The sequence below is a fragment of the Ctenopharyngodon idella genome, chromosome 12 (genome assembly GCF_019924925.1).
Source record: "Ctenopharyngodon idella isolate HZGC_01 chromosome 12, HZGC01, whole genome shotgun sequence".
Taxonomy (NCBI): domain Eukaryota; kingdom Metazoa; phylum Chordata; class Actinopteri; order Cypriniformes; family Xenocyprididae; genus Ctenopharyngodon; species Ctenopharyngodon idella.
This window is the reverse complement of record NC_067231.1, coordinates 9,495,708-9,505,864: the sequence shown is the minus strand read 5'-3', so window position 1 is coordinate 9,505,864 and position 10,157 is coordinate 9,495,708. Positions and strand designations below refer to the sequence as shown.

The following is a 10,157-nucleotide window of genomic DNA, read 5'->3' as shown; positions in this document are numbered from 1 at the left end:
TGTCTTCTTGTTGACTCTCAGCGTAGTTAGTGGTTTGATTCTCATTCATCTAGTTATCACTGTGAGATTTCCAGCCTGAGTCAGCAGTGCTGCCAGACTCTACTGATAACAGCCATGGTAATTTGTTCATGTTACCTTTAAATGTAAAAATTCCTTTATTTATTTTCAATTATTATTCAATTTATATTCAATTTCAATTATTTACTGACCTTTATGTTTCTCCAAAACCATATGATTTGTTTTTCCTGTGGAACAAAAAAGTTTTTTTTTTAATTAATCTTTACACAGCTTTTTGCACACAACACAAGTTCATTGTGACCATGTCTGTCAGGAAGAAGTGCAAAATACCAAAGTTTACAATGCGCTGAACATGACTGAATTGTGGAAGAGTATGTAAACATCTGTTTTTTTTTTACATGGAGAAGGGTGTCATGAACCGGAGTTTCCTATTTGAAAGCATTTATTTAAATGGATCGTGTCAATTTTGTTTATAATCCCACTAGGATCCACTTATAATGTTTGTCAAGATTAGAGCTGCTTTACAGCAAAACTGAATTGTGTTTGCATCATTGATCATTATCTTCCTGTTTAACACTATAAAGCTGCTTTGAAACAATCTGTATTGTATTAAATGCAGTAATAGGCTACAGATTACAAGTTACCCTATTTAAAATGTAATAAGTAGTGTAATTTCAATTACTTTATTAATGTAACTAATTACGTTTGATCACTTTTCTAAATTTCTAACGAATGTTTTTAACTGCTAATCATTTTCAAACATTTAAACCAGGCAGGGTTAACCTTACAGTAGTTCTCAACACTGATTACTGTCAGACTTTCAAAATCCTTCATCACTTGAATTAAGATCATAATAGTTTAATTTTAAAGAGCACAGCCACCACAAAATCAAACTTTAGCATCTATTTTTACTTTGAGATCGTTCTGAGGTTAAATACAGATTTCTGGATGAAATGATTTTTAAATTTCCAGAATTTTTATCATTCGCCATGGTGGCAACTCTCAGACAGGTTGTAGCCTAAAGCTTTGAGCGGCAATGTGGATTGATGTAATTGGCAGGTGTGGTGCGCTGCAAATTCAAGCAAGAAAGTCAATCAAAAGCATCAGAATAGCATCACTTTAATAAACGGTCTTTAAATGGCAGGAGAATTAGGAGATTGCACATAAAAAACAGGCAAAGCAACAAATTAATATTATTCAACATATCCTAGCTTTTTACAGAAAATATTCAGATGTAACTCCTTTTTTAATCGTTAGCATTTTCATAAGTAACTAATTTAATTAAAAAACACTTTTCTCAATGGATTACAGTTACATTTATTTTGTAATTAAATCATGTAATGCTGTTACATGTAACTTTACTCCCCGACATTAAAATGCTATATAAACAAAGATGACTTGTCTTGACTTTTAAAAACAAAGCAAATGTGACTGTGATGACTTGATGATTTTCTTTCCAGTCTTGAAGTCTCTTATGTTCTTGCTCAGACGTGGTCAGGCTCTGAGGTCTCTGGTGTGGCGGCTTGAGTTCCCTGTCAGGTTAGAGTTGGACTTCAGGCTTCGGGTCAAGTCTCGAGATCAAGCCCTGCACCAAGGACAGCAAGTATGTTATTTCCTATCCAATACAAAGATAGGAAAAAATTTGAAAGAATTTCAGATTTGAAACAATCTGGATTGCATAAAGCGCTATATAAATGAAGGTGACTTGACTTGACATTACAATGAACACAAATTTGAAAATCTCACTACAAATAATCCAGAATTAAAGACAAGTAATAATAATCCTACTCTGTTACATTTCCTCACACCTGAAATCACTGATCGAGTGAATCTCCTGAACTTCTCCAATCCAGATCATTTCTAATCCATTGATGTTGGATCCCAGGTTAGGCACTGGCTAATCAGATCACTGCATTCTGTACAAATTTTAATAAGGAGAGAGCTGGTTAGTCATGACCATGTGACTTGGCATCTATGAAAACAGCACCTAAAACATGATTAATATAATGTAAAATGTTCCTTATCTTTCCTTTAAAAGTGAAGTATGTAGTTTCTGTGACAGTAGTGGCGCCGAGCGTAATTACAAAATAAAGCACGTTTTCAAAAAACCTTGCAAACGCCCCTTTTTTCGCAACTTAAAAATCACAAACGCAGCTCTTACTGGTTCTTGTGAAGGCATGTTTTTGGTCCAGTACTTTTGGCTGTGTTGCATTTGTCTTTGTGAAAATTTGTCTTTCTGAACGGGTGCACGATGATGCTATATGGTATTAAAGCATGCTTTGTAGTGCGTAGCATCACAAAGTTCTGTTCACTTTGACGTGTTCATGACCCGTTTAATCTTTGAAGGTATACAGTAAATGCAGCGAATTTTGGCGTTCATCGCTGTAACTAAAGCTGAATTTCTTTTCCCATGGCTCCGCCTGCTACAGTAGCCACGGCCCAAACTCTCGCTATACATTGAGCTATATATAAAGAAATCTTACATACTTCACCTTATATATATAACCGTTTCTGTTATAACTGTTTCTGTGCAAAGCCTTTGCTTTGAATTAGAATTTTTCCAAACTGTGCAGCTTAGAATAATATGATAAAAAAATTTTTTTTAAAAAGTGAGCAGGTGTAAAGGAAATTAAAGCTAAATGCAGCCATTTGATCAATGTCTGTCTGCATCCCGATCCTGAAGAGAGGATTCTTCTTGACAGGCTCCTTCTCCACAACTGGTTTAAGGTACCTAAGATCAACAAAAAGAGTTCAGAGATGACAAGTTATGAACAGTTTTTAAATGCCATGTCAAATCTGTTCTGTATTGTATTTAGACAATAAACTTGATTTTAGACAATAAACCTTTTTGTTTTAGGTCATCCCATAAGTTGTGGAGACAAGAGCACCCTGTCACAGCCACCAAGGAAGTGCTCTTTAGTCAGCTTAGCATCTGGCAGGTTTACACGAGTTCCATCCCTCCAGTTCTTAGCGTCTTGTGAGGCTGGCCATCTCTGGTAGCATCTGGCACCAGGGTTGAGGTATCAATATTTGCGTCTTGTGGTATTGCTGCCTGGGGAATTGTACATAGTTTTTAGTTAATTTCTTTGCCCCTCTTTTTTATTGATGCTCCCTATCATGGACACAGAGCTGCTGCATAAGGCCTCACCACTGCTAGGGCTCCTGTCTCAGCCATTTCCATCTTAGCTGTTCCAGTCCCAGAGAGTACTGTTAGTCCCAGTCAGAGCTTCCGCCCCAGATGTTCCTTCCACAAAAGTTCCTATTTTGGACAACCTGGACTCCAAGCTACCCATCATGGTTGACGAGGTCCTAGAGCTCCATGTCTTGGTTGCCCCAGAGGTTCCTGTATCAGTCAGAGCTGGTACTCTATGCCACCTCAGTTGCAGGGATCCCTGTTGAAGACATGTAAAGTCTAATTGGTCAAACACAAATTAGATGAGTTAAAAATACTTAGAAGTCTGATGCAAATAATTGCCTTTTGAAATAATTTTTTGGAATAAAACCAAGGCGACATTTTGTTACAGTGTACATTATTAAAATCAAAAGTTGTATCTGCTATTATTAATAGACTTGAGCTAACATGAACTAACAATGAACAGTTGTATTCTTATTGATTAACGTTAACAAAGAATAGTGACTACTGAACCAAGCTATTGTTAGTTAACGTTAGCCTACTTAATTGCATTAACTAACGTTAACCAATGGGACCATATTGTAAAGTGTTACCTATTGTTCTTGTATTGCATTTTAATCTGTTTGCTTTATACATTTTTGTGTATTGTTTTACTGTATATTTCAATGTTCAGAGTTACCTGTTACCTAAAGCTATTACCAAATAGGCTACCCTAATAAAATCTTCAGCAATTATCATTAAATGAAAATTTGATATTGTCACATGCCTATATAAACAGTTTAAAGTAGGACTATAAATAATTACATAATTATTAAAAACAGTTTGAAGCAGAAATATTTAAAACCTTGTGTACATTTTGTATTCTCCTTATGTCTCTTTATATCCCCTTATTAAGCCAAAACATGTTTGAAAAATTGCATCCCTAAAGTTTTTAATGCGCTCCTAAATTTTTCAACTTACGAGCACATGTGCTCCTCGGGAAAAAAGTCAAGCCCTGTATTTACAGTTTTCCTTATAAATTGTTTTATATACTGTTCTTTAGGTCTATAGGTATACTTAGGCTGCTGGGAAAAACTTTTTAAATTAAAAATTACACAAATGAAAATTGACTATGACAGAGGTTAAATCAAGGTTAATGTTAAATCTCTAAATAATTCACAAATCATACTCTAGAGTTGTCGCATTGTGATATATGAAGCTGCCTGAAGTGTACATACGAGTAGACTCGCTCCCAAAGTTAAAATTGAGGGGTCGAGGGTCTGTCCATGTAAACTTCCAAGCAACAAGCAGAAATAAAATAAGTATTTTATAATCTTTTTTTTCAATTACTGTTTATCTTAATTGTTTCAAGTAACAAAAATGTTTGTTTTTTTGTTTTTTTTATGGTTTTAGTTTTAGTTACCGATAATAACCAGTGCCACCGGTTCCATTTGGCAAACTACCTTATCATATGTTGATTATTGTTCTGAGCATAAAAAAAATCTTTAGTGTTTTGCATTCTATGTATGTACTGCCACCTACTGGACTTACTTGACCTCTAAGATTTGTTATTCTAATTTTTCTTATTTCCTTGTCCTAATTTTCAAAAACGCATTATGCTAGTTTATACTCTGTCCCAAGTTTTCTACTCTAATTGGGAGGGAAAATACACATTTTGCTACCTTAGACTCTGCCCAACTAGCCGATCTCTGACCCATCGGGGCTCCGGTTTCAGCTGGGGCTGCAAGTTCATCCACACAGGGACCCTACCAGTGGAGCAGAGGATAAAATAACATGTTTGTGGAGCGTCCATTAGTTCACGGTCCACTCCTCTTTTCCGTAGGTGCACAGGAAGCCGTCTCTGCAGGTCCTGTGTCACTCCTGATCACCCTATACAAATAATTAAAACCTTTTATCTAGACTGATCCTAACAATCCAATCCAACCTATGACTGCTGTGCTTCAGATAAGTGTAACGTCACTGGCCACCTGTTCTGTGTAACCAGGGATGGCGCTCAATGTCGTCTAAGCTGGGACGGTCTGCCACCTCTGCACTGAGACACCAGCTAATCAACTGACGGCACTCTGTTACACACAACACAGTACTTGCCCTCAGTAACACAATAGAACAAACTTCTCTGTCTGGCTCTATCTCTGAATGTATGCTATCTCTTGCCTATAGACAGCTCTCTAGGGAAGTGCAGTCTGCTGTTAGAGGTGACCCTCCATGCGGCTCTGAAGGGTAAAAAACCACATAGGATCTTGTAGAGCGTCACCCCCACTGACCAAACAGTAGCCGGTCCTGCATGATAGCATTGCTGAAGAAACCACTCAGGTGGAGCGTACTGACGAGTGCCTGAGATACCCAAAAAGATCAAAAACATCCACTGAAAAGGTTCCAGTCCAAACTAAATGTAGCCCTGAGTCAATGTAGAGTTTCCTTTTGGTTGATAATCAAACGTTTACAAAATATCCATGTATAAGAACATCACACAGAGTGAAGTAATAAGAGCTTTCTTTCTGTAATGCAAACCAACCTGAAAACGATGTGTAGGCCGAGTCCTTTAGGAGGTCTCCACAACCAAAGTCCAGCAGCTTGATGTCATGTGAAGCTGTGGAAATCAGCAGGTTCTGTGGCTTGACGTCCCGGTGCAAGACTCCGCGGCTCTCACAATGTTTCAGCGCAGTGATGAGCTGGACCAGCACTTTCTTGGCCAGGTTCTCATCCAGACAGCCGTTCTCCTCATAGAAACTCTGGAGATCTTGGCAAGGAACTGGTCGTTCCAGGATCATGATGTACTCAGTGGGACGGTCAAACCACTCCACGAGCTGCAGGACATTGGGGCAGGCAGGAGCTGAATTGACCCGGGTCATCAGTGCGACCTCCAGCGGCAGCAGACCCTGGCCTTCCTGCAATGACAAATGTTGCATTACATCCAGGGCTAAATGCGGAAGTGTGCGTGTGTGCAAACCAATAAAATGTGAAACAGAACAACAGATTCACGCTGGAACTTACAACTTTCAGCCTCTTGTTCATCTTGCCTTTAGAAACATACTTGATGGCAACCTGTAGACAGAAAGCACAGTAAATCACACCTGCCTCATTGTGACATATGACATTCACTAATATCAATTCTGAGAACACTTCTAAAGGCTGTCTGAATGAAGGAGGGAAGAAAATGTCTTACTGGCAGTCCATCAGACCTGCGGGTCCCAGCATACACAGAGCCAAATCCACCTTGCCCCAGCAATGGGCCCTTTGCATATGCTTCTGCAAAATATAAGATCACGAGATATGTCTTTAAGACATCTCTAAAAGAATTTTACTTTAATGCAGTTTTTACATAAAAGATCTTGAGAATATTTTACAGTGACAAATCAATTAATAGTTGAGCCATAACTTAAATTAAGCCTATTCTGACCTGTGCAAGACCGTTTGGCAGGTCTCTTATATGAGGTGGATGGATGTCCATCATCTGGGGCTTGCTGGCTGCCGCTCTGCCACTTCCTCTTCCTGTGAGTCTGATGATCTGTTGACACAGAAGAAGCCAACTCGGAAGGCAGAGGTGCTAAATAGCCAGGTAGCTCTTGACTCAGTGGCTGGGTTGGGTTTGGCAGCGGTTCCTGATCATTGTTGTCACCAGAGCCATGTCTCCCAACCTCCTGACTGGCCGCCTGGGTAAAAGCTGCACTCCTGGGTCTGGAGCGGCCTAAAGCTGAAATATTTCACACATCAAATACTTAAAGCCTCTATTAGTAATGTAAGTATTAGCTAGGCTTACTTCTTTAATATAAGCCTATTCTGACCTGTGTGAGACCGTTTGGCAGGTCTCTTATATGAGGTGGATGGATGTCCATCATCTGGAGCTTGCTGGCTGCCGCTCTGCCACTTCCTCTTCCTGTGAGTCTGATGATCTGTTGACACAGAAGAAGCCAACTCGGAAGGCAGAGGTGCTAAATAGCCAGGTAGCTCTTGACTCAGTGGCTGGGTTGGGTTTGGCAGCGGTTCCTGATCATTGTTGTCACCAGAGCCATGTCTCCCAACCTCCTGACTGGCCGCCTGGGTAAAAGCTGCACTCCTGGGTCTGGAGCGGCCTAAAGCTGAAATATTTCACACATCAAATACTTAAAGCCTCTATTAGTAATGTAAGTATTAGCTAGGCTTACATCTTTAATATAAGCCTATTCTGACCTGTGCGAGACCGTTTGGCAGGTCTCTTATATGAGGTGGATGGATGTCCATCATTTGGAGCTTGCTGGCTGCCGCTCTGCCACTTCCTCTTCCTGTGAGTCTGATGATCTGTTGACACAGAAGAAGCCAACTCGGAAGGCAGAGGTGCTAAATAGCCAGGTAGCTCTTGACTCAGTGGCTGGTTTGGGTTTGGCAGCGGTTCCTGATCATTGTTACCGAAGCCATGTGTCCCAACCTGACTAGCCGTCTGGGTGAAAGCTCCACTTCTGGATCTGGAGCGGCCTGAGGCTGAAATATTTCACACATCAAATACTTAAAGGCTCTATTAGTAAAGTTATATTGATAATCAATAATCAAGTTCAGTGGTTACATCAAATTATGTTAAATTATATTTTTCAACTTTCTATTGGGTTGTGAATTACAAATGAGCAAATCAGCTGTTTCCCCCCATTATAATTGTGACAAGAAAAAAACAACTTTTTTTGAATTTGCTTTTTAAAAAAGGCATGCAGTGTTTCATTTACAAGTGTTTAATTTACAAATACATGTGATCATTTAGCTTTGAAAAAAAAAAGGGTTCAAATGGCTTAACTTTCACAAATTGATTGCACATTAAGTCAAATAATGTAAAACATCAAACTTTAACATACCAATATAAACAAATTAAAAAATTAACACACTCACCTCGTCTTTCACCCATGTGAGCCACTGAAAATCTCCTCCAAACTCCAACAAGAAAAAAAAAAAAAAATTAAAATAAAACTCAAACAATAAACCAAAAGAGTCTCTTTCAAAGAGAAGAACTCCTTCAAAAATAAAACTATAAAACTCAAAGAAAATATCCTCCGAACTCCTTCAAAAATCACAATCTCAGCACAGAAAATATTCTTCAAAAGTCTCTTAAGTCGCCTTGTCTCTCAACCAACAGATACCGATAGCTCGAGTGTATATATTCAGTCAAAATTCATTACACGCGTCGCTATAGCAACTAAATTTCGAATTATGCATACGGACACCTGACGTCGGGTACGTAAGTACAGATAAACAGTTTTGACGTTAAACTATGTTATTATATATATATATTAAATTAAAATAGGCGATAATATGAGCTTTTAATGAATAATTATTTAAAATTAAATAATATGTGATTAACATTGTATAAAATTAATTAGGATTAGATTTATATTATAATCTGACAAACAACATTATTGACCCATCCAAATTAAATAAATTCGTAAACGCATATATTTTTAATAGGGATTATTTGCAATTAACTGTGGATTCAAATTAGATGATTCTGCTCACGCAGCTTACGGGCTTAAATAATTAAGATTTTGGAAATGAAACAATAATTCCACGAATTATTTAAAAAAAAAAAAAAAAAAAAAAAAGGAAGTAGTAATAATTTAATAAAAGAACACCAACAACATGCCACTGGGAAATGTGTTTCTGTGTCCACAAATCCTCCATTGACCAAAATAAAAACTTTCAATAACAAACATAAAATGTTTATAGGCTAATTTAACGAGTTACGATAGGCTATAGCCTAAGTTTCACAAATGGTACCCTAATTAATTATATACACAGTGTTAATTAGGCTATATTATTTCAATTGATTCATTATTCATTAAATCGATTCGATTTTATTACCACATTTACGTGATGCACTAGGTAGCCTATTCAGATCACATGACGTTTCGTAACGACCCTAAACTCTAAAATTTGTTCAACTTAAACATATATTAAGAAACTAATCCCGATCCGTCCGAATATTGCTTATGATCACCAATGTATACATGGAGAACCTCATCTCAGGTCTACTCACCTATACTGGATGTGTAGAGGAACGTCATCCTCGACTCCTTCATTATCGTAAACTCATAGATAGACTTTTTCGTTTTTAAATGCTTCATTTGGATTTCATCAATATTTTGGATAAATTTGAAGGTTTCTCTTCACCAACCTCTACTGTAACGCGGTCAGTACCTGCCTGGAACTACTTTAACAGTGTGTTTCTCTGAAAATAATTGCACACGTTAAACCGTTCGTCAACCAATCAGATTCAAGCATTCAACCGCCGCGTAGTATAAACTTGATTACGGCTGGGTCCGAAAACTGAAAAATGCTGCCTCCGCAGGCAGGATAAGGAGGTACTGTAGGAAGGTAACAAGGCACGTCCGAATTCAAAGATCGTGCCACATCCTGTCTCCTGAGACACCTTCATCTGATGGATTTTTAAAGGCAGCATGGATGTATCCTTCGCTGCCTTTAATATCCCACAATCCTGCGCGTTCCATTCCCTGACTGTTGAGCTAAAATATAAAGATGGCATCTGAAATTTGAGGTTAGTGGGCGGTTTGTGTGTAAAGTGTGCATTTTGACCAACTTTCCCCACTTTTGATGACATTTCTAGAGAGAAGTTAGTATTGTAGTAATTAAACATTCAATTTGTTGTCACCAAAGCGCTCTCTGTTTTGTTATCTGTCATTAAATCGTTACGCTGCCTCAGAACGAAGTCTGTCCAAAATCAGTTTCGTGCGCAGACGCTGTCTGGCCTGCTAAGTCAGCTGCCTAGGTTTTCGGATGCAGCATATGACTTTCTGATGGCCAATGTGTGTAGGTGGCGATAATTTAAGTAATCAGCTGTTTCCTTATAAACAATTAATATTGGCTTACTGAACTCTGCATATTGAAGCCTCTCCTCCAATGACATCCAAAAAAGACAACCTGTTCTCAATTCTAAGGCACCCGAAAATTGAAAATCATAGCCCAGATATTATTGTCATAATGACAAAATTATACCCCAGCACTATAATTTTATGATGATAAAATCTCC

General features: G+C 38.1%; 1 protein-coding gene across 2 annotated transcripts; it reads right to left on the bottom strand.

Moving 5' to 3' along the window:
• Nucleotides 1-1,121: 1,121 nt before the first annotated feature.
• LOC127523922 (serine/threonine-protein kinase pim-2-like) lies at nt 1,122-9,051 on the bottom strand. 2 transcript variants are annotated; one of them, XM_051915103.1, is made up of 12 exons: nt 8,006-9,051; nt 7,322-7,609; nt 6,937-7,230; nt 6,552-6,845; nt 6,318-6,400; nt 6,146-6,196; nt 5,667-6,039; nt 4,813-4,896; nt 3,167-3,410; nt 2,863-3,070; nt 1,827-2,749; nt 1,122-1,633 (listed from the first exon to the last, which is right to left on the bottom strand). In XM_051915103.1, exons 1-8 carry the CDS (start codon nt 8,019-8,021, stop codon nt 4,880-4,882), a joined length of 1,416 nt encoding a protein of 471 aa, XP_051771063.1. In that variant the 5' UTR covers nt 8,022-9,051; the 3' UTR covers nt 1,122-1,633; nt 1,827-2,749; nt 2,863-3,070; nt 3,167-3,410; nt 4,813-4,879. The 2 variants fall into 2 exon arrangements, with proteins under 2 accessions (XP_051771063.1, XP_051771062.1); XM_051915102.1 differs by having other exon boundaries at nt 1,122-1,603.
• Between the last annotated feature and the right edge of the window lie 1,106 nt (nt 9,052-10,157).

Bases quoted from the DNA above. Each gene is read 5' to 3' on its own strand.
- LOC127523922 (XM_051915103.1), bottom strand. The intron at 6,197-6,317 runs GTAAGACATTTT...TTCTGTCTACAG, and splicing joins GCAGGTCTGATGGACTGCCA to GTTGCCATCAAGTATGTTTC. The intron at 6,040-6,145 runs GTAAGTTCCAGC...TTGTCATTGCAG, and splicing joins TGAACAAGAGGCTGAAAGTT to GAAGGCCAGGGTCTGCTGCC.